The following is a 27,565-nucleotide window of genomic DNA, read 5'->3' on the forward strand; positions in this document are numbered from 1 at the left end:
TTTCTTTAAGGTGGGATAAATATGAATAAATATGGTGAGTTTTCCTTCTTCTTTTTTTTAGGTGTCCCCATTGCCTGACAACTACAGAACATCTAATTATATACATAATTCTTAAAAAGCATTTTTGGGCATTGCTTACTAAACTGCCATTTATGGAAAAAATTACATAGTATTATCTCAATTACTATCTCCAGCTCTTTCTTTACATTTTTTTATTCTAATAGAAACATTGATTATTTGGGGAAATGTGAAAGCCTTGTTCATTCTTTGGCGATTTCTTCAGGATTCACTTTCTATGACTTTTGTTACCATGTCCTGTCCATGACCTCTGTCTGATGTGTGCCCTTTTTCCCCTTTATTTAATCTTCAACTCTCATTTCTGTAACACTTCTTTGCTTTCATCACGCTGGTTTATTTTCCCCTTTCTCTCTTCCCTGTTCTCATCTCCTCCAATTATATAATGATGCAGAGCATTTGAAAATCAGGATGAAAAGGCAATCACTTTATTTAGCGAATCAAGTTTATTCTACTGGGTGTCACCAACATGATTTGTCATTTTTGTTTTGATACAGTATTCATTTTATCAACATTATTGGACAATCAGGAAGAATATCATTAACTCTTACTGGTTATTTTGTAACATTAAAAAACACAATTTTTATATCCAAAAGGAAAAAGTCTCTTCAACAAATGGTGTTGGGAAAACTGGACAGCAACTTTCAAAGGAATTAAACTGGACCACTTTCTTACACCATACACGAAAATGAATTCAAAACAGATTAAAAACCTAAATGTGAGACCTGAAACCATAAAAATCCTAGACAAGAAAGCACAGGCAGTAACCTCTTTGACATCGGCTCTAGCAACTTCTTTCTAGATATATCTCCTGAGGCAAGGGAAACAAAAGCAAAAATAAACTGCTGGACTTCATCAAAATAAAAAGCTTCTACACAGCAAAGGAAACAACGAACAAAACTAAAAGACAAACTACAGAATGGGAGAAGATATTTGCAGATGACATATGTGATAAAAGGTTAGTGTTCAAAATCTATAAAGAACTTACAAAACTCAACACCCCGGAAATGAATAATCTAAGTAGAAAATGGGCTGAAGACATGAATACAAATTTTTTCCAAAGAAGACATACAGATAGCCAACAGACACATGAAAAAATGCTCAACATCACTCATCGTCAGGGAAATACAAATCAAAACCACAATGAGATACCACCTCATACTTATCAGAATGACTAAAATTAGCACAAGAAACATCAGGTGTTGGGAAGGATGCAGAGAATGGGGAACCCGCTTAAACTGTTGATGGGAATGCAAACTGGCATGGCCACTCTGGAAAACACTATGGAGGTTCCTTAAAAACTTAGGGGCGCCTGGGTGGCTCAGTCGGTTAAGCGTCCGACTTCGGCTCAGGTCATGATCTCATAGTCCGTGGGTTCGTGCCCCACGTCGGGCTCTGTGCTGACAGCTCAGACCCTGGAGCCTGCTTCAGATTCTGTGTCTCCCTCTCTCTCTGACCCTCCCCCATTCATGCTCTGTCTCTCTCTGTCTCAAAAATAAATAAAACATTAAAAAAAATTAAAAAAAAAACCTTAAAGATAGCACCACCCTATGCCCCTACCCTATGATCCAGTTTACACTACTAGGCATTTACCCAAAGAATACAAAAATACTAATTCAAAGGGATATATGCACCCTAGTGTTTATAGCAGCATTATCTATAGTAGCCAAATTGTTAATGTAATTTTTTGGTATTATCTTTGCTGACATTAGACGAGTTTACTTTGAACAGACTTAATTTTTTACAACAGTTTTTGGTTCACAGCAAAATTGAGTATCTGGAACAGAGTTCCCACTCATGCGCAGCCTTTCCCACTATCAACATCAGGCATCAGAGTGGTACATTTGTTACAGTCAGTGTAACAATGTAACTCACACTGACGCATCATTATCACCCAAAGTATATACTTTATATTATGGTTCACTCTTAATGATGTACATTCTATGGATTTGAACAAACGCATAATGACATGTATCCACTATTATAGTATCATACAAAATAGTGTCACTGCCCCAGAAATCCTCAGTGCTCTGCCTGTTCATCCTTGCTTTCCCTTTAACCCCTGGTAACTACTAATCTTGTCACTGTCTCTATAGTTTTATCTTTTCCAGAATGTCATATAGTTGTAGTCATACAATATGTAGTCTTTTCAATTTGGCTTTTTTCACCTAGGAATATGCATTTAAGCTTCCTCCATGTCTTTTCGTTAGTTTTTAAGTGCTGAGTAACAGTCCGTTGTCTGGATGTAGCACAGTTTACTTATCATTCACCTACCAAAGGACATCTTTGTTGCTTCTGAATTTTGGCAATTATGAGTAAATCTGCTGTAAATGTCTATGTGCCAGTTTTTGTTCTCAATTCCCTTGGGTAAATACCAAGGAGTGTGATTGCTGGATCATATGGTTAAGGCTGTGTTTAGTTTTTATAAGAAACTACCAAACTGTCATCCAGTGTGGCTACATGATTTTATATTCCCACCAGCAATGAATGAGAATTCTTGTTGCTCAGCATCCTCATCAGCATTTAGTGTTGTCAATATTTTGGACTTTTGCCGTTCTAATAGATGTGTGGTGTTATCACATTGTTTTAGTCACCAGCTTTACTCCTGAACTCACCCAAGTAGTAGAGAAGGGGATTCTAGAGGGAAAAAGAAGTATGATTTCCAAAAGGAAGGTAAATAAATGCTAGAGGGCAAAAATATAGATACTTTCTCACATGCTTTATCAAAATCACATTGCTATTACAAATTCAGAGTAAATTAATTAAACCTCCACCCCAAATAATAGATCTAGAATGTAGTATCTTGAATACCACTCTGAAAATCTATATCTGTTCCCTAAATTCTTTTAATTTCCATTCACTCTATAACATTTGCAATCTAGCTTGACCTCAGTTACTTTGATGAAGTGCTCTTGGTCCTTTCTCAATCTTCATAATCTTTAATTAATCCTGTTCCTTGATAATATTGGACACCACCTCCTTGAAAAATTTCCCTATAATGGTTACATGTCCCTGTACCATTCTGACTTGAACTCGCTCAAGATTTCTTCTGTTTCCTTCAGTAGTTTCTCTGCTTCTTACCTTCAACAAGTATATACTCCCAAGTTCCTTTTATGGCTACATTTTTTTTAATTTTTTCATATTTTCTGTCTCTGGGATTTCATCTTCTCCCACAGTCTACTTTTCAGCTTTATGCAGATGATTCTCAAGTCACTCTTTTTCTGATCTTTCTGCTGATAACTACTCTTTCTCCTTAAAGATCCTTATTTCCGACTGGCTGCTGGATGTGACTGTATTTAGTATTTGTCAAGTTCATTGTGTACAAACCTTGAACTCATTGTCCTCTCTAAATGTACTTTCTCCTTATTTTTATTATTTAAGACAACTGTTTCCCCCCTAATAACTCAGGAAAAGAATACTGGCATCATTTCTTACAGCTCTCTCTCTTTTACCATGACATTAAGTTGGTTATCTAGTTCTTTACATGCTAGTCTAATTTATCTTTTACACCATTCCATCTCCATGCCCATCTCTCTAGTGAAAGTAGTATCTTGCCTAAACTCTTGGAGAACATAAAGCTTCCTGAAGTGGACTCCTCACTTTCATTATCCCCATATTCTGTCCCACTGCCATCTTGATTTTTCTTCCTAGATTTTGTTTCTGTGCACAAAAATGTGTAATACACATTTTTTCTAAGTAAAAAAGATATTTAGCCACGAATTGAAGACTGTCCAACATGTTAACCATAACGTCCTTTCTCAGTCTTGCTCTCAGGACCCCCCTACGTGTATCCTTTACTCCAGTAGTATGGAGTCATTAGATGGATACTCTCTTACTGTGCCTTATGCTTCTCTCCTCTCTTGCCTTTGCTTTTTCTATCTTATTTGTCTTCCTTTCTTCTTCACTTTCTTTAACTGTTTATATCCTACCCATGATATTCATGGCAGTTTGAGCTTGAGCTCAAACATTCATGGCCCCACCTGATGAACTGTCCTAACACTTCGTTTCTTCCTTTCTTGTGACAAATAATCAGCTATATCTTATAATGTTTAAGCACTTGTTATTAACACTAGGTCATAAATTTCTTGAGGACTATTCCCTTTTTATCTTTATACTCTCTGTAACAACTATTAGTTCTGGAATAAGATCTTTGAATTTATAATTGTTATTTTCTTCATTTTTTCTTCTTACAGAATTTTATAGACATGTGCTTCCTTTTCCTGTTGCATACCATTTAATGAAAGTCAATTTCTTGTTTATTTTTCTTTTATCTTGTTGTTAGAGAAAAAAAATGCTCCAAACAGACTAGAATATAAAAATACAACCTTTAGACAGATTGTCAGTGTAAAATTTAAATTATCACTAAGATTTTCACTTTACATATGATGACCCTTAAACTTCTCTATCAAATAATTAATCTATTTAAATTTTATCTGTAAGTTAAAATTGTGAAGTTATTTATGTGAATATAAAACTTATATCAACTAAACAGGGGATCTTAAACAAAATAACTGAATAATGGAAAGCTCCAGGTTAAAAAATGGGGAAATATATTAAAATTTCTTTGGGGCCCAGGCTTTATTGCTTATGGCAAACTTGATGCTAAAATGTACCATACATCACTACAGTGGCAGCCTTGAGAAAATGAAAAATACAAAGGTTTACATAAATCAGCCAAAAGATCATATTAAAATGCATAACCTTTAACAGAAGAATCAAGACTTTTACTTTTCACCATTACAAGCTTTTTCTTCCTTATATAGTTGTTTTAGATTTTCCAAACAGCTTTATAGGAAATAATATTTCAAATTAATTGTTGACAAAGCCACTGCATATTTAAAGAAACAGGTTCACAGAAATTTAGCCCCAGTTTTATTAATGGACTCTACTATTACTTAGTACTTAATTTTGATTTTTGAAATAGTCTCATGGGACAATTATATATTTTACATAATTGTAAAAGCCCACATTCGTGGAAGTTATAACTTTTAAATATACCATAGTCTCATAGTCCATTCTTGGCTCTTTCACTTTATTTTGCTTTATTTCAAACTATCATCAAATATCTTGAAAAACTTTATAACATTAAGCTATCTCCTTGCTTTTATTTTTTGCTTCAATCTAACAAATACCTATGGAGACCTAGTCTGTTTAAAAAAATCTCTTAGGCCCCTATGGAATTCACTATAAATAAGGACAAATTACAGAGTAATTTTAATTCTAACTTCAAAATGAAGTTATTCTGGGAATCATGATTACCGGGACAGATTTCTAGTCCATCTAGAGTGATGTGTAGGATTTGATCCTGTTTTTCTGAAAAATATTGGTGGTGGCAAGGAGCTTATATATTTATTTATATTTGAATGAGGAGAATATGGATGGGCATATAATAACCAGAGTGATAATATTGGTTTCTTTGAGGGAAAGGGGCATGAAGAGAGAAAATAGAAAAGCTTAATACTTACATATCTGTAATTGGTGACATCTTATAATGAGCATATACTTGTACACTTTAAGTATTTGATTAAGAAAATTAACTTCAAGGGGCGGGGTGGAGATGGTGTAGTGAGTTTTAGTGCTAAATATTTAAATGTGATTCTGCAACATTTTAGTAGTCTACGTAGAAAGAGACATATTAGTGCCCTTTAAAACTTTCCATAGAACTCAAGTGAAAATGGTACCCACAATGTGGGTTGAAATCTAGTTGATCCTATACTAAAGTCTACTTAGAGATTGCCGGGGAAAAGTATATGTATAATAGAGACTGAAAGCATTCAGATGGAAGGCCTCTTGAGTTTGTTATGCATGAAAATTTGCTCTCACCACTCATAGCAACGTGTATAAACTGGAAGATCCTATCCATAGAGGTATGCTGCCACTGTTCTATGCCACCTCAAAAATATTTCCTTACAGAAGGGACAAAAGAAGAAGGAAGATAAATGATGATTTTTATTCACCAACAGTTGGTTTAGTACAGCTTTCCTACCCCATCTTTCCTACCTCCGCATCTTTGTCCTCAAGCTAAAGAGGAGGAAAATGATTTGGTAAGGGGAAACAAGGCATTTCAGAAGCTTTAAAACCTAATTCTATAAACTTCAGTGACATAACTTGAGATTCAGAGAGATTTTGGCTTTGGGTACCAGTAAGTCACTATTGCTACAAAAGGTCATTGGAGCAGAGTAATCAAGTATCAGATTCACTCAAATTTAGAGAGCTACTTGACTCATTTCTGTCCCAAATGCATGAATTTCAATACTAGCAATAATATACCACTGTGTCAACAAGTCAAGAATCAAATTGGACAGCGGAAGAGTGTTTTTCATTCCAGAATCCATGGTGGACCTATCAGTTTGTGGGAAGGTAATATAAAATAACCAATCAATTTTCTTCTCTGCTTTCAAACTCTAGTTGACTATATATTATTTCCTAGTGTTTAGTTGTTATGCTCTCCTATGTGGCTTGTTGTTGTTGTTATTTTTAAAATAAAGTTTCTGATGTTTTTTATAAAGTTTCACTTTGTTGATTTCTTATAAAAGAGAAGTGGGGAAAGTATTAAATAAAAGAAAAGTGGAATACTGTTCGTTTGTTTAACACATATTTATTGAGTGTTTACATCTATATACCTAGCACTGTTCATATAGTAGGGATGCAATAGTGAACTGAACACCCAAAAATCATTTCTTTCCTGAAGCTTTTATCCTATGGATAGCCTATGGATCCTATGGAGTGAGCCAAATAAATATATAAACTAAAGAAAATGGTGGGAAAGTTGCCTCACTGCCCAAAGAAATGGGGATTCAATTTTATGGAATAAGCATAGTCTGAGAATCCTGGGCTTCCATGGTGACAGATTTAAACCCAGATTCAGAGTAATAAGACCAGAACTTTTGGTCATATGGCAGATAGTGGTGGTGAGCTATGATTATTTGGGTTAAGGTCGGGAAGGGGAGAGGGTCTTGTGAAACATCTATAGGTATAGCCAAAGAGTGATTCAGTGAATTGGAAAATAGGTGAAAAGAAAATATTAAGAATGAAGCATGTAGAAAAACAAAGATAGAAAGCACACATTAGAGGTTAGGAGAAGTAGAAACAATGAAGTGGTCTAGAAATACATATAACTGGTGTCAGAAAGAAAGGAGAGGGATAATGGGAAAGATTCAATATTTCCAAAGATAATGACTGAGAACTTTCCAAAGTTGATGAAACACACCAAGGTACAGATTCAAGAGGTCTTAATGAAACCCAAGCTGAATAAAGTAGAATTCTATAGGCATATGCTGATGAAATTGCTAAAAACAAATGCAAAAAAATTAAAAACAGTTAAAGTATCTTCAAAACAGGCTACTCTCAGACTATTAGAATAAAATCCAGCTTTTAAACAGAAAAAAAGAAAAAAGGAGAAACCCAAACAATGGAATCATATCTTTTGTAATACTAGATTAAAATAACTGTCATCCTAGAATTCTGTACCCAGCAAAAATATCCTTTAGACATAAAAGCAAGGACACTTCCAGGATGACAGTAATGGCATTTGTCAAAATTCATTGATGGTACATTTATGGTTTGTCCACTTCACTGCAATTTGTTTCCTCAAGGAATAGGCAAATATAATTCCAGATAATAACATTCATGTTAAGGTCTTAACATCCTTTAGCATCCTTTGGTGTGAACCTGCTAGTAATAAATTTTCTTAGTTTTTCTTTGAAATTTTCTTAACTTCACTTTTGTTTTATCCCAACATTTTATTAAAGAAAATTTTAAACATTTAGAAAAGTTGAAGGAATGATAAAGACCTTCCCGGATAAACAAAAGCTGAGGGAGTCCATCAACTGCTAAACATGCCTGTCTTACAAGTATTGCTAAAGTGAGTTCTTTATGTTGAAAAGGAAAAAAGAAACAAAAGGACACTAGACAGTAACACTAAAGCATATGAAAATGTAGAGCTTTCTGGCAAAGGTGAATATACATACAGAAACCTGTACTACTATGATGGTGTCATGTAAACTACTTTTAATTCTGATATAGAATTTTGCAAATAAAAATTTAAAAATAAGAATACAAAATATATGAAGATGTAATTTGTGACATTGGTAATATAAAATGGAAGAGGAAGAATGTAAAGGAGTAGAGTTTTTTATATGACTGATATTATAAGTTTGAGTAGATTATTATAACTGTAAGATATCTGTTTCCTGTAATTCCCATAGTAACCACAAAGAAAATACCTATGGAAAATGCAGAAAAGAAAGTAAGAAAGCAATCAAAGCATGCCACTACAAAACAAACAAACAAACAAACAAAAAACAAACCTGCAAAACACACCAAGGACAGCTGCAAGAGAGGAATGACAAAATAACTACAGGACATGAAGAAAACAATGAACAAAATGACAGTGGTAAATTCTACTCTATCAGTAATTACTTTAAATGTAAATAAGTTAAACTCCTTCAATCAAAGACAGAGTGGCTGAATGGATAAAAAAAATAAGCTATACTATATGCTATCTATAGGAGACACATTTTAGACATAAGGACGTACATAAACTGGACATGAAAGGATAGAAAAAGATATTCCATGAAAATGGTAATGAGAACAGAGCAAGAGTTGCCATACATATATCAGATAAATAGACTTCAAGTCAAAAATTGTCACAAGAGACAAGGACATTATGATGATAAAAAAAAAAGTCAATTCACAAGGAAGGTATAACAATAAATAAATATACACCTACCAGCAGAGCACCCAAATACACACAGCAAATATTGACACAATAATACTAAAGATTTTGATATTTCTTCTTCAATAATATATAGATCAACCAATTCAAAGATCAGTAAAGAAACAGAGGACTTGAACAATAGTATAGACTAATTGGACCTAATATACGTAAAAATAGCACTCCACCCAATAATAGCAGTATATACATTCTTCTTAAGCACACAAGAAACATTCTACAGGATAGATCACTCGTGAGGCCACAAAACAAATCTTCACAAATTTAAGATTTAAATCCTATCAAGTATCTTTTCCAATTACAATGAAATGAAGCTAGAAGTCAATAGCAAAAGGAAAATGGAAAATTTACAAAGCTACTAAAATTTAAAAATACATTCTTGGGGTGCCTGGGTGGCTCAGTTGGTTAAGCAGCCGACTTTGGCTCAGGTCATGATCTCTCCATCCGTGGGTTCAAGCCCCATATCAGACTCTGCTGCCACCTCAGAGCCTGGAGCCTGCTTTGGATTCTGTGTGTCCCTCTCTCTGCCCTTTCCCTGCTCATACTCTGTCTCTCTCTCTCTCTCAAAAATAAATAAACATTAAAAAAAAAATACGCTCTTGAACAATCAATAGGTCAAAGAAAAAAGTCATAAGAAATTAGCAAATATCTTAAGAAAAAAAATAATAACGGGCACCTGGGTGGCTAGTCTGTTGAGCATCCGACTCTTGATTTCAAGTCAGGTCATGATCCCAGGGTCATGGGATCAAGCCCCACACTAAGCTCCATGCTGAGAGTGGAGCCTGCTTAAGATTCTCCCTCTGCTCCTCCCCACCGCTCAGCACTATCTCTCTAAAAGAAAAAAAGAAAAAAAAAAAAAAACCAAAACTTATGAGATACAGCAAAAGCAGCACCAAAAGGTAAATTTATAGCAGTGAACACATACATTAAAAACAAAAGCAAGGTGTGGGGGCAGGGGGGTGACTCCTGGGTGGCTCAGTCAGTTAAGCAACCTACTTTGGCTCAGGTCAGGATCTCACAGTTTGTGGGTTCAAGCCCTGCATCAGTTTCCACGCTGACAGTGCAGAGCCTGCTTGGGATTCTCTCTCTATCACACTCTCTCTGTCCCTCCCCACTTGTGCTTTCTCTCTCTCTCAAAATAAATAAAATTCTTAAAAATTAAAAAAAAAAAAGCAAAGATCTCAGATCTACAATGTAACTTTACATTTCAGGGAACTAGAAAAAGAACACACTAAATAGAAAGCTAGCAGAGGAAAGGAAATAATAAAGATTAAAACAGGAATAAAAGAGAATAAAGAATAGAAAAAAATGAAACAGTTTTTTTTTAAATATCAACAAAATTGACAAACTTTAGCTAGACTAAGAAAAGTAGAAGACTCAACAAAAATAAAATATAATAGAGGAAACATTGCAATTGGTGTAACAGAAATAAACAGGATAAGAGACTACTACTATAACAGTTATATGCCAACAAATTGGATAACCTACAAGAAATGGATAAAGCTCTAGAAATATACAACCTACCAAGACTAAATCATGAAGAATTTTAAATCTGAGAATAACTTACTAGTAAGGAGATGAAATTAGTAATCAAAACTTCCCAACAAAGAAAAACCCAGAACCACATGACTTCAGTGAAAAATTCTATGAAACTTTTAAAGAAGAATTAACAGGAATTCTTAAACTCTTCCAAGAAAATGAAGAGGAGGGAATACTTTCAAACTCATTTTATGAAGCTGGTATTACCCTGATACCAAATCAGGCAAAGATAATACAAGAAAAGTACAGTCCAATATCCCTGATGAATGTTGACACAAAAATCCTCAACAAAATATAAGCAAACTAAACTCACAATACATTAAAACTGTTATATACCAAGACCAAGTGAGATTTATTCATTTAATATGAAGATGGTTCAGGATATGAAAATCAAACAATATAATTTATCTCAGTAAATGACAGTAACTACCTACCTCAATTGATAGAGCAAAAGCATTTGACACAATTCAACACACTTTCATGATGGAAACACTCAGCAAACTAAAATTATAAGGAAATTACCTCAACAGAATAAAAACCATAAATGAAAGCCCATAGCTATCATTATTCTCAAAGGTAAAAAAACAAACTTTCCCTCTAAGATTAGGAACAAGGCAAGGATTCCTTTCTCACCATTTCTATTCAACACAGTACTAAAAGCCCTAAACAGAACAATTAGATAAGAAAAAGAAATAAAAGGCATCCAAATCAAAAAGGAAGAAGTAAAATTTTCTCTGTTGGCAGATGCTATGTTCTTACATGTAGAAAACCTTAAGGAAGGATTTCATTCAAAAAAAATTGTTAGAGGCGTGCCTGGGTGGCTTAGTTGGTTAAGCATCTGACTTCAGCTCAGGTCATGATCTTACGGTTTGTGAGTTCAAGGCCCACGTCGGGGCCTGTGCTGATGGCTCAGAGCCTGGAGCCTGCTTTGGATTCTGTGTCTCCCTCTCTCTTTGCCTCTCTCTCTCTTTTTCTCTCTCTCTCTGTATATCTCTCTCTCAAAAATAAACAAACATTCAAAAAATTGTTAGAACTTAATAAGTGAATTCAGCAAAGTTGCAAGATATGAAACTAGTTGCAATGCACGAAACCAGTTGCATTTCTATACACTAAAAACAATCTGTAAAGGAAATTAAGAAAATAGTCCTGTTCACAATTGCCTCAAAAATAATAAAATTCTTAGGAATAAACTTAGCCAAGAAGATGAATAGCTTATACAGTTAAAAACCACAATAAAAAAATGCTGAAAACAATTAAAGAAGACAAATAAACAGTAAGAGGTTCCATGTTTGTAGGTTGGAAGACTTATTGTCAAATTATCCATACTACCCAGAATAATCCAAAAATTTAATGCAATCCCTATCAAAATCCCATTTGCTTTTTTAAATTGTTATTTTGCAGAAATAGACCAGCCTAAAATTCATATACACTCTCAAAGGACCCCAAATAGCCCAGTAATCTTGAAAAAATAACAATGCTTTATACTTTCTAATTTTAAAAAATATTACAAAGTTACAGTAGTTAAAACAGTATGGTACGGGGGCGCCTGGGTGGCGCAGTCGGTTAAGCATCCGACTTCAGCCAGGTCATGATCTCGCGGTCCGTGAGTTCGAGCCCCGCGTCAGGCTCTGGGCTGATGGCTCAGAGCCTGGAGCCTGTTTCCGATTCTGTGTCTCCCTCTCTCTCTGCCCCTCCCCCGTTCATGCTCTGTCTCTCTCTGTCCCAAAAAATAAATAAACGTTGAAAAAAAAAAATTAAAAAACAGTATGGTACCAACATAGAGAATAGAGAACCCAGAAATACACCCTCTTGTATATGGTCAAATGCCTTCAACAAGAGTACCAAGGCTACACAATAGGGAAAGAATGCCATTTTCAACAAATGGTGTTGAGAAAACTGGAAATCCACAAACGAGAACAAATTTGGGCTCTTCCCTTGTACTATTTACAAAAATTAATTCAAAATGGATTAATGACCTAAACATAAGACCTGAAACTATAAAACTCCTAAAAAAAACATAGGAGAAAATCTTCATGATACTGGATTTGACAGTGATGTCTTGGATATGACTCCAAAAACACAGAACACAAAAGCAAGAATAGACAAATGGACTACATCCAACTTAAAAACTTATGCACAGAAAATAAATCAATCAACAACACAGTGAAAAGGCAACTTATACAATGGAAGAAAACATCTGCAAATCATATTAGTGGGATGCCTGGGTGGCACAATCAGTTGAGCGTCCAACTCTTGATTTCATCCCATATCTCACCTCAGTGTGGAGCCTGCTTAGGATTCTCTCTCCCCCACTCTCTCTCTGCCTCTCTGCTGCTCATGCTCTCTCTCAAAATGGATACATAAACATTAAAAACACACACACATTATTATACAGGATATATAAAATACTCTAACGCAATGACAAAAATAATCCAATTAAAAATAGCAAAGGACTTAAATATACTCTCTCCAACGAAGGTAGATAAATGGCCAACAGCTGTATAAAAAAAATGTTTAGCATCACTAATTATTAGGGATATGCAAATAAAAACCACAGTGATATAGTTCCTCATTCAGTAGGGTTGCGCTATCAAAAATGGAAGAGGGGTGCCTGGGTGGCTCAGTCAGTAGGTTAAGTGTCAGACTTCAGCTCAGGTCATGATCTTGCAGTTTGTGGTTCGAGCCCCACATCAGTCTCTGTGCTGACAGCTCAGAGTTTGGGCTTTGGATTCAGTGTCTCCCTCTCTCTCTGACCACCCCCTGCTTGCACTTTCTCTCTCTGTCTCAAAAATAAATTAACTTTTTAAAAAAATTTTTAAAAGAAAGAAGAGAAGGAGAATAAGGAAAAGGTAGATAAGGAGGAGAACAATAAGGAGGAGGAGGAGAAGGAGGAGGAGAAATACCAAATGGTAGTGAGGATGTGGAGAAATGGAAACACTTGTGCACTTTTTGTAAGAATGTGATGGTGCAGCCACTATAGAAAAACAATACAGAGATTACTCAAAAAATTAAAAGTAGAACATGACCCAGAAATCCTTCTGGGTGTTTATCCAAAAGAATTGAAATTAAGGTCTTAAAGAGTACTATCACACTCATTGTAGCATTATTCACAATAGTTGATATGTGGCAACAACCTAAATATTCACTAAGAAATGAATGGATAATGAAAAGTGGTATATACATACAGTGGACTATTATTCAGTCTTAAAAAAGAAGGAAATCCTGTCATATGCAACATCATGGGCAAACCTTTAGATTATTATGCTATATAAAATAAGCCCATCATAAAAAAAGACAATTGCTTCATGATTCTACTTATCTGAAATATCTAAAGTGCTCAAACTCTTAGAAACAGAAAGTATAATATTGGTTGCCAGGAGCTAGGGGGAGGGAGAACTGAATATTTGTTCAGTGAGTATATACCATCAGTTTTACAAGATGAAAAATTCTAGAGATCTGTCGCACAATATGTATATAGTTAACATGGCTGTACTGTACATTTGAAAATGGTTAAGATGGTAAATTTTATGTTGCAAGTTTTTAATTATAATTTTAAAAAGGTAGATTGAAAATATTCATGTATGTGGAAATTAAACAAATTTCTAAGTAATCCATGATACACAGAATAAATCCCAAGGGAAATTAATAATTTCTTGAACAAATTGCCAATGAAAAATTTGACATATCAAAATTATAAAATAACATTAAAGCAGTATTTCTAATGTAATCTATAGCCTCATATATATATGTACATATATAGCCTCAAATATATATCTACATAGGTATCTATATAGATGTAGACATAGATAAGAAGGATGGCTGAAAATCAATGAGCTAAGCCATCATCATAAGAAGTTAGATAAAAAATAGCAATTTAACCCAAAGAAACAAAAATAATAAAGTTTAAAAAGAAATTAAATAGAATATAAACATACAGTAGAAAGATCACCAAAGCCAACAGTTCATTCTTGGAAATGACTAAACTGAATTCATCCCTGGCAACACTGAGATTGAAGTGAAGGCACAAATAGAGTTGGTCCTTGAACAACATAGGTTTGAACTGCGTAGGTCTGCCTGAACATGGATTTTTTTTTCCATAAAGACGTTACTGTAAATATATTTTCTCTTCCTTGTGATTTTCTTAACATTTCCTTTACTATTTTACTTCATTGTAAGAATATAGTATATAATACATAGAACATCCAAATTATGTGTTACTTGACTGACTGTTGATGTAATCTGTAAGGCCTCTAGTCAACAGTGGGCTATTAGTAGTTACATTTTTAAGGAGTCAAACGTTATATGTGGATTGTCAACTGCACAAGGGTTTGGTGTCTCTAACCCTCCATGTTGTTCAAGGGTCAACTATGAACAGTACCAGAAATCTTAAAAGGAAGACATCCTTATGGTTCTTTCAGATGTTAAAAGGAAAAAAGAAGATACTGCCAACCACTTCATGCTAATAAACTTGAAAACCTAGATGAATTGGAAATGTTCCTTTAAAAAAAAAACTGACACCAGAAATAATTCAGCAAATCTGAATAGTCCTTTGTATTAGATAAATTTATTACTAAAGATCTTCACACACTTCCAGGTCTAAATGGGTTCACTTGTAAGTTTTACCAAGAATTTAAGGGCAAAATTGTCAATTTTATAGAAACTTTTCAAAAAAAAAAAGCAGCAGAGGAGACTCATTATTTTGTTACTATAATGTTATTTAGTTATTACAATGTAGATTCTGTTAAGTATAACTGACATTTCTGTTTACAATGCTTTGGAAAGGATGACTGCATATCCTTTCAGTGTTATTCTGGGGTATTATTAAGCCCACTCAAGGAATATTTCATTGTCTAGGAGATGAACTTGTATTTCACTTAAAATTTACTGATTAAGGCCTAGACTCTGTGAAGTTGCTAATTGATATGTAGATTTTTGCTCAGCAGGGATGTGAATGCTTTCTGTGAAGTAGAACAGAGCCCTGCAGGACATTAACCATTTTTGTATATTTATCCCTGTCTTATTCTAGAGTTCTTTCATTAGTGTAACTTCTCTAATTTCCTTGGACTAGCTTTACTCAGTGGGTAAAATCAATCTTTACAGATATTTGATATATGTTCAATCTATATTTGTCTTAGATTCATGATTCTAATTTTTTTAAATATACTTGGAAATAACAAAATCTGGTAATTAAGGAATTTATTAAGAAATTTAAAAAATAGTAAAGCAATCACAGTCATGAACATAGATTTTTAAATCCTTCAAAAAATATTATCAAATAGCACCTGTAATGTATAAAATGAATAATCAAGTTAGGTTATTCCAGGAATGCAAGGCTGACTTAACAACTGGAAATCAGTCAATGAATTCACCATATAAACAAAATAACAAAGACAAAAGCACAGGACCATTGCCAATGATGCAGCAAACATCCTACTTTCAGTGTGAGTAGATGAAATCTTTTCATCTGAGTTTAAAGACACGATAAAAATGCTTGAAATCATTACTTCTGTTCAACCAGTAGAGAAGGCAAGAAAAATAAATAAATGTATAAGTTAGGGAAAGGAAGAAATAAACCTATTATTATTTGAAGATTATAAGTGTATAAATAGAAAATGTAAAACAAATCTACAAACTTCTTAGAATCAATAGTAAGTTTTGTAAAGTTTCTGGATACAAGGTTAATTTAGAAAAAAGTTTTATTTATGTATTCCCAGAAAGAGAAAGGGATCCAGGCTGACTTTCACTTTCATGTTGACCAACCTTGAACAAATTTTCTAACCTCTCTTGTACCAGTTTACCCTTTAAATTAGGGATGATAATATTGAATTTTATAGATCATAAACCATGTTTTCCATACTTTAACATCTTTGAAATTATGTGTCTCACAGTGGATGTTGTCTTGGATTTGATGAATGTAAGGTAATTTTGAAGATTAAGTAAATAAATATAAGGTATGCCTGGCGCTTAATAAATGTTCAATAAACATTAGCTATAATTATAGTTTTCTTACATTATGTTTTCTAACAAGTTATTGTTTGCATAAAGCTTCTGGTTTTTTATAAATTGACTTTATAGCACTAACTCAAAAAAATTTTATTATTTCTAGTATCTTTGTTGTTAATTCTCTTGGATTTCCTAAGAATATACAAGTGACCCTTGAACAACACAGGTTTGAACTGCATGGGCCTGTTATATACAGATTCATTTTTTAAGACAATACTGTAAATGTATTTAGTCTTCCTTATGATTTTCTTAACATTTTCTTTGCTCTAGCTTGCTTTATTGTAATAATTCATTATATAATAAATATAACATTTAAATGTGTGTTAACTGACTGTTTATGTCATCCATAAAGTTTCCAGTCAACAGTGAGCTCTTAGTACGTAAGTTTTTAAGGAGTCAAAAGCTATACACAAAATAAGCCAGTCAGAGAAACACGAATACCATATGATCTCACTTATATGTGGAATTTAAAAAACAAATGAACATGGTGGGGGGTGGGGGGCGAAGAGAGGCAAACCAAAAAACATACTCTTAACTATAGAGAACAAACTGATGGTTACCAGAGAGGAGGTGGGTAGGGGATGGGTGAAATAGGTGAAGGGGATTAAGGAGGGCACTTGTGATGAGCACTGGGTGTTGTATGTAAGTGATGAATCACTAAATTCTACACCTGAAACTAATATTACACTACATGTTAACGAACTGGAATTTAAATGAAAATTTGGAAAAAGGGAAAGTAAGTTATATGCAGATTTTCAACTGCACAGGGAGGTCAGCATCCTCCTCATTGTTCAAGGGTCAACTGTATATGTACCAACCAATTAGGATATTTTTACATCTCACTTATTCTTCTTAAGTTTTACTTTTTAAGTAACTTAAGAACAATTACAATAACAATAGCAGTGATAGCAATAATAATAATGACAATAATGAAAGCCAACACTAATGCAGAACTTACTGTATATACCAGATACTCTTCTAAGCATTTTAAATATGGACATGCTTGCATTTTCTTTTTAAGGGCAATAGTTAAATTATAGTACACCAGCTCAATGGAAGACATCCATTGAAAATATTTATTATACAGGTTATACAACATTGATAATTACATATTGCATACCATTAAATGCACAATTTTATTTTATTTTATTTTCAATATATGAAGTTTATTGTCAAATTGGTTTCCATACAACACCCAGTGCTCATCCCAAAAGGTGCCCTCCTCAATACCCATCACCCACCCTCCCCTCCCTCCCACACCCCATCAACCCTCAGTTTGTTCTCAGTTTTTAAGAGTCTCTTATGCTTTGGCTCTCTTCCACTCTAACCTCTTTTTTTTTTCTTCCCTCCCCCCATGGATTTCTGTTAAGTTTCTCAGGATCCACATAAGAGTGAACACATATGGTATCTGTCTTTCTCTGTATGGCTTATTTCACTTAGCATCACACTCTCCAGTTCCATCCATGTTGCTACAAAGGGCCATATTGCATTCTTTCTCATTGCCACGTAGTACTCCATTGTGTATATAAACCACAATTTCTTTATCCATTCATCAGTCAATGGACATTTAGGCTCTTTCCATAATTTGGCTATTGTTGAGAGTGCTGCTATAAACGTTGGGGTACAAGTGCCCCTATGCATCAGCAGTCTTGTACCCTTGGGTAAATTCCTAGCAGTGCTATTGCTGGGTCATAGGGTAGGTCTATTTTTAATTTTTTGAGGAACCTCCACACTGTTTTCCAGAGTGGCTGCACCAATTTGCATTCCCACCAACAGTGCAAGAGGGTTCCCGTTTCTCCACATCCTCGCCAGCATCTATAGTCTCCTGATTTGTTCATTTTGGCCACTCTGACTGGCGTGAGGTGATATCTGAGTGTGGTTTTGATTTGTATTTCCCTGATGAGGAGCGATGTTGAGCATCTTTTCATGTGCCTGTTGGCCACCTGGCTGTCTTCTTTAGAGAAGTGTCTATTCATGTTTTCTGCCCATTTCTTCACTGGATTATTTGTTTTTCGGGTGTGGAGTTTGGTGAGCTCTTTATAGATTTTGGATACTAGCCCTTTGTCCGGTATGTCATTTGCTAATATCTTTTCCCATTCCGTTGGTTGCCTTTTAGTTTTGTTGGTTGTTTCCTTTGCTGTAAATGCACAATTTTAAAGACACAATTATGCCTATGGTATGATTATAGATGTTTAAAATTTATGCGCCTGAAAAAAGGACAGAAAGAAACATGGAGAATGATTTGTTAGGAATGAATTCTAGATTTTTCGCTTCTTTTTAAAATTGTTTTTTAATGTTTATTTATATTTTGAGAGAGAGAGAGAGGGACAGAGACAGAGACAGAATTTGAAGCAGGCTCCAGGCTCTGAGCTGTCAGTAGAGAGCCCGTCACCGGGCTTGAACTCACGAGCCATGAGTTCATGACCTGACCTTAAGTCAGATGCTTAACCAATTGAGCCACCCAGGTGCCCCTAGATTTTTTGCTTCTAAATTTATCTTTTTTTGTGTGATAAAATTAGGCAATAATATTTTATAATTTCTTAATGGTTTATAATCCAAGGATACAATCTATACTTAACAAGGTAAAGATTGGGAAGAACTTCCCAATTTGCTGCAAATACAAAATTTCTCTGAGAAAACAGTGTAATGCTCTTATTGTTACATTTGACCTTTTTAATATATTAAAGGTGGAATTAGGAATTGAAGTTCTTGGAAGCAGTAAAATAGTTGTGGACAGAATAGAAAAAGAAAGTCTCAAGAAGAATTAATGATAATGCAACACCTCCCCAAAATAGGTCAGTCTCAAATATTATAAATGAGCTAATATCTAATAGTGCTAATATTATTAAATAATATTAGTATTTAATAATATCTATTAATTAGAAAATGGCTACTGTAATCATAGAAAATGTTCACATTGTTATGTTATTTGAGCGATAGTACTTTCACAATGAATGTTAGTGGTATATTGGGTGCCACATTACATCAAAAGTTCTACCCTTATTGAGCAAATACTATCTACTATGATACTTTGCAGCTACATATTTGAGTCTCTGTTGATCTTTTTATATATGTGTATAAGTCCATGGATTGTTGATCCAATTCAAACACATAAAACCTTTTATTGAGAAATATTTGATATATATCACAGTATAAGTTTAAGGTGTACTGCATGATGGTTTCATTCACATATATAGTAAAATAATCACCACAATAAATTCATCAATAACATCCATCTTCTCATAGATACAATAAAAGAAAAGAAAAAAGAAAGGGAAAACTTTTTCTCCTTATGATGAGAACTCTTAGGACTTACTTTTTTTTTTTTTAATGTTTATTTATTATTGAGAGACAGAGAGAGAGAGACAGAGCATGAGCATGGGAGGGGCAGAGACAGGAGGAGACACAGAATCCCAAGTAGGCTCCAGGCTCTGAGCTGTCAGCACAGAGCCCGACACGGGGCTCGAACTCACAAACTGCAAGATCATGACCTGAGCCAAAGTAGGACACTTAACCAACTGAGCCACCCAGGTGCTCCAGGATTTACTTCTTAACAACTTTCCTATATAACGTACAGCAGTGTTCACTGTAATCATATTGTACATTACATCTCTACTATCTTTTTTCTAACAGTGTAACCAAGGGGTAAGGATTCACGTCCCTTTAAAAATAAGATCCTCCACTGCTTTAAAAGTGATTTCCCTGGATTAGGTTCAAAACTAGTTCAAGTTCAGTTTGAAATAAGATAGAAACTGCTATCTGCTTATATTTTTGTACATTCTTTAACTGTAACATAATACATAAATAGTGAATTTTCTATATTTTTTATAACTAAAGTTCAGAACAAAATGATGGGCTTTGGTAACCTATTTTTTATTTTGTTTATAATGTAGACCATGGTGCACATGTAGGAAAATATTTTACACAATATTATATCATATTATTTAATTGCTTCTTTTTATTGATTCAGTTTGATATCTATCACTTGGGCATTCACTTCCTTAAATAAGTGAATATTTAATGAGAGAATATAAATCCTTTGGGAATCTTTTCTAAACTTCCTTTTAAGCCTCTCCTGAATTGTATTTACTAGAAGAATGAAGGACAGTAATTGAGTCTTCTGAGAACTTTCAATATACAGCTTTACTTAACTAGAGACTTTCTGTATTTAAGTCAAGTACTTATGTATATTTTGAATTTCTGGTTTATACTTTTGACCCACGTCAATTATAAGCTAAGTTTCCATTCCATTGCAAATAATGGGGCTTTCAGTTTGGAATGAGTATTTTTCTAAAGATAGAGACCGTTTTTTATTTTTATTTTTATTTATTTTTATTTTTTGTTTATTTTTAATTTTTTTAAATATGAAATTTATTGTCAAATTGGTTTCCATACAACACCCAGTGCTCATCCCAAAAGGTGCCCTCCTCAATACCCATCACCCACCCTCCCTTCCCTCCCACCCGCCATCAACCCTCAGTTTGTTCTCAGTTTTTAAGAGAGAGACCGTTTTTTAAATGGATTTAGGATTGGCAGTTATATTTTCTCTTTGAACTTAGTGTATGTCCCGCCACTCCTTTTTCTTTCTAGCCTGGCTTCCCTTTGTCATCAGTACTAATCATAAACTTCTGAAAAGGAAAGGTACCTAATAATAAAACATAGACTTGATGTTTTAAACTTATCTTCTTTGATTACTTCAGGTTTAATTATAAGTTATTTCATCTGCCTAAACACAGCTAACTGTTATTAAAAATGGAAAGTAACGAGTGCCTTATCCAGGAAAAAATCTAGATTAATCAGTTTAGTCCCATTAATTTTGAGTAGCCTTCTATATGCAAAGCTTCCTACCTCTCCTCAATTTTTTCTTAATAAAATTATATTTTCCACATGAGAAACAAATGTTGCTAGGTATTGTTTTAAATATCATATTTTCTAAATGTTAGAAATAGATCACATGGGCATTTATTGCTTTGGCATATTTTTACAGTTTTCCTATTAAATTATATCATTAGCTAGATGAGAGGAGAGATCACTTTTCTCTTGGTGACTGCAGACGTCACAGTATATATAATATTGCAGAGGCATTTACTAGGCATTCAATAAATATTTGTTGAGAGGCACCTGGGTGGTTCAGTCAGTTGAGTATCATTCTCTTGGTTTCGGCTAAGGTGGTGATCCCAGGGTCGTGGGATAAAGCCCCGCATCAGGGTCCACTCTGAGTAGAGCCTGCCTAAGATTCTCTCTCTCTGTCCTTCTGCTCCTCTCTCCTGCTCCTTCTAAATACATACATGCGTACATACATACATGCATATTTGTTGAATTAAGTTGAGGTGAATTACTCATCTCCTTGAATTTGTCAGAGGATGATTGATTTAAAAGCCATCTTTTATAGCAGTCGAGCCCTACTATTCATTGTCACCATAGATAAAATAGTTATTGGAATATGAGGTAGTATATAATAGAAAATAAGGCAGCAATATAACTAAAAGGACCTCATGCACTGTTGTGTTATGGGCATCATCTCTTTTAATCTGTGTGCAGATATTAATATAAGTTAGCGTTGACTATTCACAGAAAGAAAAGTGAACACATGGGAGATAATTCATTGGCAACTACTGAATCTTAAAGTCAAAATCCTTCTATATTGCTTAGTGGAGATTTTAAATTAAATAACATTGGATACTTAAGAATTTTACCTGTTAATAATTCATATGGCAATTAATTACGAAGGCATATATTTAGATCAGGTGTGTGGATTTTGCTTCAGCCATTTATTGTACTATCTGCTAAGATATCTTACACTTTGTTATAGTTCATCGAACTATAGTTTGTCAAAGTTCAATAAACCATCATTGACAAGATAGTTGATGATATTAAAGAATTATTTTTTTAGGTGTGATAATTGTATTGTGGTTGTATTTAAAAGAAAAAATGAGTTTTCTGCCTTAACTTACTGAAGTATATACTGATGAAATGGTATATCTGGGATTCCTTCAACATAATCACGGTGAGGATAAAGAGGTGGGTGAAAGTACAGATGAAAAGATTAGCTTTGAATTGACAAATGTTAAAGCTGAGTGGGAGGAATACTAGGCTGAGTCTCATTCTTCACTTGACTGTATCCAAAGGAAGGAAGTCAGACAACCCATGAATTAAAGAACCTCTATTTAATATTATTGAGAAAAAGAGACCTGATGGGCATGAATTAATCATCTTTGACTCCTCTAAAATTTACTGGTTAGTTTTTTAGGAAAGCATTTAACATTTTTTCTCAAGTTCATATTATGAAAACCCATATAATAAGAAAAGTATATTTTGACATGAAACCCAGTTTAAAAAACCACTTGGAAACCAATTTGAAAATCTAGAGGAAAAAGTACTTTATTTTCTATTGTGATACATAAGTTTACCTTTCATACATATTTTACGTGTGTCTACTTTAAACCAAACTTTATTAGAAATCCAGTCATCTGTTCTTTAAAATAAACTTAGTTTTCATCTTTTAAAAGCTGATGTTTTGGGTTACCTGGGTGGCTCAATCGGTTAAGTGTCCTACTTCAGCTGAGGTCATGATCTCATGGTTTGTTATTTCCAGCCACGCGTTGGGGTCTGTGCTGACAGCTCAGAGCCTGGAACCTGCTTTGGATTCTGTGTCTCCTCTCTGCTCCACCCCTTCTCACACACACACACACACTCTCTCTCTGTCTCTTTCTCCTTCAAAAATAAACATTAAAATTTTTTTTAAGCTGATGTTTCTTTTAGAGCTGAAATTACAGAATCTCAAATTAGTACACTTCTCTATTCCATTTTTAAAATTAGAGGACTTGGAAGAATTAAGAATGGCTATCTATCATATTTGGTGCCCATTAGATCACTATAGTAATTTATACCCATAACACCCATGTGCAAGAACAAATTTAATCCAGATTGAACACAAATTTCATTTCTTACGAGTATGCCCATGTACTTTAAGTTTGTTCATTTATATTACTTTGTCCTACTTTACACAACATTTATGTACTAATTTATTTAATTGAACTCATTTATAAATGGTGTTGACACATGAGTTTCTAATGCTGGCCTGATACTGCATGATCAACCTTTTCTCCTACTGGAATTTTTAAATTTTTAAAGATTTTTTTTTATTGATGCTCTCTTTGTGTCTCTTATGCTTTTAGCAGCCATATATTTTTCCTTTTCTCTTAAGCACTTCACCACCCAACTCTACACTGCTGTAGTATAACGCCTTTGTTCCTTTGTATGATTGTGATACACCAAGGATTTGTGCGATTGTTATAGCTCTTTTTTTCTTCTCCGCCGCTCACAGACCGCATGGTGTCACCAACATCAACTTGCTTGAATCGCGTTTTCCTATGAATGGGTAAACTTTTTGCTTTTCCTCTCAGTTTTATCTTGAGTAAATGTAAATTCTACTTACCTATCCGATTTCAGCTTTTTTAAAAAGCTTCCTGAGTCATCATTTCTTATTCTGCTCACTAATCTTTTTTCTTAGCATTTGGAATCCTCAGACAAGCTGTTTATGGGTAGCCGTTCATGTGAGGTGAACCGTAATGAGGACAATGTCCTCACTGTAACAGGGGAAGAAGACCAAGGTGAAACTCCACCTCCCATTGGAAATCATGGAGTCACCTTCTACAAAACAGTGAGTCTATATTTTACTCAGTTACATGCTCTTTCTCCTTTATTACTTTGTACTGTAACAATATATGAGTACACACATAATTACGAACTTGCCCTTATGACTTTTTACCACCTAATTTTTGCAGAATATTAACAACAACAATAATAATAAACAATGTTACCGAGCAGTTATTCTGAGTTGGACACTTTTCTGAGGGCTCCATACATATTATATGATCTCATGTGATTTAATTCTAAAGTACCAATTACTGAATGTATTACTAAATATGTCACTGTTACCATTTTGCACAGCTGGTAAGTTGTAGAGTGAGAATTCAGACATAAGTATCTGACCTCAAGGCCTGAGCAGTTTTAACCACTATGATATATGGTCTTTTTAAAAAAATACAATTAAGACAATGTGTTTGTTCGTGATGCTGAAGCAACCATTTGAAAAATGTTAAATTAATCCAAACCAGATTGTTCTTTATTGAGGTGAAAAAATAATTACATTATTTTCCATTTAAATAATTCTGTACTGCTGACACAATGTGAAAATTAGTTGTCATAAACACCTATTTAGGTGATACTCTTTTTTTCTCTTTTTTAGCATCATTGCCCTCTTCTCTTTCCTCTTTTTCTTTAAATTTCAAGTGCATTCTTTTGCCTAGTTTAAACATTAATTTCTTCAGAAAGTACACACACACACACACACGCACACACACACACACAGAAATGTTAATTGGAAAGGAAATTGGATTGGTTACATGAACACAAATTATTTTTATAAATTAGATTCTTTGCAGCTTTTTTTAAATTTAGGAATAATAATGAATTTTAGAAAGTAAAAACTTTGAATTTATGAAGAGTCTTACTAATCTCCATCCTGTGAGCTGATTCAGAGTCATGTAGTGAAAGCTTTTGTAGGTGACCTAGCATCTGAGGTACAGGTGTCTGATGCCCTTGTCACATGCTGTCATCTCACCTCTGACCCTAGCTACAGCAGTACCGAACAGCCCTAGGCACACTGACAGTGTTCTGCCAGAAGCATGAGCTGTGCATTCCTCCATTCTTCTTCCCTGAGGCTTTCTCTGAAGCCAGCGGACTTCACTCAGCCCTTATGCCAGGAAAGCCTGAAAGGGTGAGGGAGTCACTGCCACCTGCAACAGCCTTCAACTAATGGGAAACAGGGTATTGTGAATAAAGGCACCAGCCTGACATCCTTCAGATAAGCAATTTTAAGGCACTTTCTACAGAGCTCCTCAGAGAATGCCCAGGAGAATTGATCCTCAGTTGCCCAGATCATTAATGAACTCAACAGCATTATTGGTTTTTCTTTCCCTCTCTCATTCCCCACGCCTCCTTCACTCTGTTTCCTAGGATTCACCTCCCAAAGAAATTACCTACAGCCAAGTTCATATTTTAGACTGTTTACGGACAACATAAACTAAGACAGGAATTTGGAACTGAATGTTCAGATAATTTACATAATCCAACATTCTTTTGAACTCTGCATTTTAATTTCAAAATTTCGATGATTCTCTTTGATAATCTTTTTAGCCCTATATACATGTTACATAGTGACATGATTTATCTGTTTCAGGGAGATGATATATGTAGGTATACCTGAAGTGTACACTTTAATGCTTCAAATCTGTATTTAAAAGTAAAAGCTTTTGAAATCATTGGGAAAACATGTTACTATATGTTTACCTCCTCCAACTATGCACACAGTTCACTTGTTAAAATCCAACGATAAGGGAAGGGATGTGTTTCTTCAACTTGACATTTTATTCTGCAGGATGTTATTTTTTCCAGGAATTCTGTTTTATGGGACTATATTAAGAAAGTGTTGACTTGATATCTGTCAGTGTAGGTTTCCTTTACTACTTTCTTTTTTTCTTTTTCTTCTTCTTCTTCTTCTTCTTCTTCTTCTTCTTCTTCTTCTTCTTCTTTTGTGGTCTTTTTCAGGTCAAAAACCAGTGTGTTCAGGAAAATCTCCAAGTGGTTGCCACTGGATTAGCAGTATCACAGCCCATTTTCTCTCATTCAGTGGATAAAGTATTACAAGTGCAGTTGCTCAAGCCTTTTCTTTTCTCCAAGGTGCTAATCTAGTTAAGTACTTAGTGGTAAGGAACCTGCTTTTAAAATTCAGAAAAGGAATAAACAGGTTTATTTATTTTTCTTTATTCTAAGCCTCCCCCAAATCTATGAATGTCTGGTATTAAATGACCTTTAGTGGTGAAAATCAACTGTCTGGTGATATGAGTTCATTTGGAAATTCATTAACACCAGGGTGGTAGGGAGAAAAAGAAAAACCTGTGGATTTAAATTACCTCTGAGATGTATTGAAAAGCTTTATGCAAATACCCACAGCTCCTTTCTAGAGCCAGCTCCCCTAGATGCCTGTGTGCGTGCACGCCAGCCGTGTTGTCTGCTTCCTAAAATGCTTTTGTTAACACCATAATTTTAAATTAAGTTTTTCAGAAAGCTGTTCCTGCTGTACATTTTGGCATCTAAGATTAGGTCAGTGGCCATAAATCTCATTTATGTACTTAATGCAAAGGAGATACTGCTGTCTTGGGAATCATGTGAGCCAGATCCCTTACTTTGCCCCTCTTACAAGATATTGACATATAAAACAAAATGCTCCCATTTTGTTTTGCATCTTTCTTCATTTAAAACTTTAAAGAATGTTTATGCAGGGTTCTTTTTCATTCATAAAAATGGAAATCACCCTCAGCGTCTGCATGAGTAGGCTTGTATTCTTGTTCACGAATTCACATGATAGATTGGCCCATAAAACCTTTACATTTGGCTTGTGCAGCTGAGTTCATGGCTGAATACAGAATGATAAAGAAGCTTTAGCATTTTGCAGAAAGAAAAGAAATCAGGCCTTCTAGATGGCCCTTAAGCTAGCTTTTAACTGCCTGGAAATCAGCTAGAAACATATAATCAAACTTGCCATTAGAAGTACTGCGTTTAGTGCAAATCTGTGGAGCATAATTTGTAAATTAATGCAAAGGGATTTTTTGACATTTATTTGGTTTTCATTATATTTCATGGAAGTCTGCCAACCCAAACATATTTTTGTTATTTTTTGTTTCTTTTTTCTTTTTTACCTTTCTATCCATCAGAAGTTAAAATAGAAATGATGGATTGTGTCACTGGCCAGTCCAGCAGCCTATTTCTTTCAACACATTACTGTTGTATTTACTGTTTTAGCTATATTGTTTTCAATTTCTGGCAAAATAGTCGGTTTTTGATCCTGGGTAGAAAATGTCAGTGCTCACATTTCCTGTGGGGTTTTGGCCTTTTTGTGAAAAGGTAGGAGAGAGCTAAATGAATTATGATGCTGTCATCTGAAGAAACCACAGTGTATTTCTTTGCCAAATTTCAGCAAGAACAGAGCTGATCATCTGCTAGTGTAAACCTTTCCTTGAACCCTACCCATGGTTCACTCAGGCTTCTGCCTGTTCTCTTTCATGCTGTGAGAACGTAGCCCACAGAAGTCCTTTTAACCTTCCCTTCCCAAGGTTAATTGATTTAATAACCCCCAAAGAAGATAAATTT

At 34.4% G+C, this 27,565-nt stretch overlaps 1 protein-coding gene across 4 annotated transcripts in view; it reads left to right on the plus strand.

Moving 5' to 3' along the window:
- DPH6 (diphthamine biosynthesis 6) overlaps positions 1–27,565 on the plus strand; it is a 336,135-nt gene that overhangs the window by 173,161 nt on the left and 135,409 nt on the right. For 3 of the 4 annotated variants that reach the window (XR_006599355.1, XR_006599356.1, XR_006599357.1), the window contains exon 9: positions 23,865–24,014. Coding sequence is in view for 1 of the 4 variants with exons in the window: in XM_006932657.5 (XP_006932719.2) it covers positions 62–115 (54 nt within the window). In the remaining 3 variants the exon portion in view is untranslated. Of the gene's footprint in view, positions 1–61; positions 247–23,864; positions 24,015–27,565 lie in introns of those variants that run through there. The other variant, XM_006932657.5, reaches the window with a different exon arrangement.

This window comes from Felis catus, chromosome B3 (assembly GCF_018350175.1).
Source record: "Felis catus isolate Fca126 chromosome B3, F.catus_Fca126_mat1.0, whole genome shotgun sequence".
Classification (NCBI taxonomy): domain Eukaryota; kingdom Metazoa; phylum Chordata; class Mammalia; order Carnivora; family Felidae; genus Felis; species Felis catus.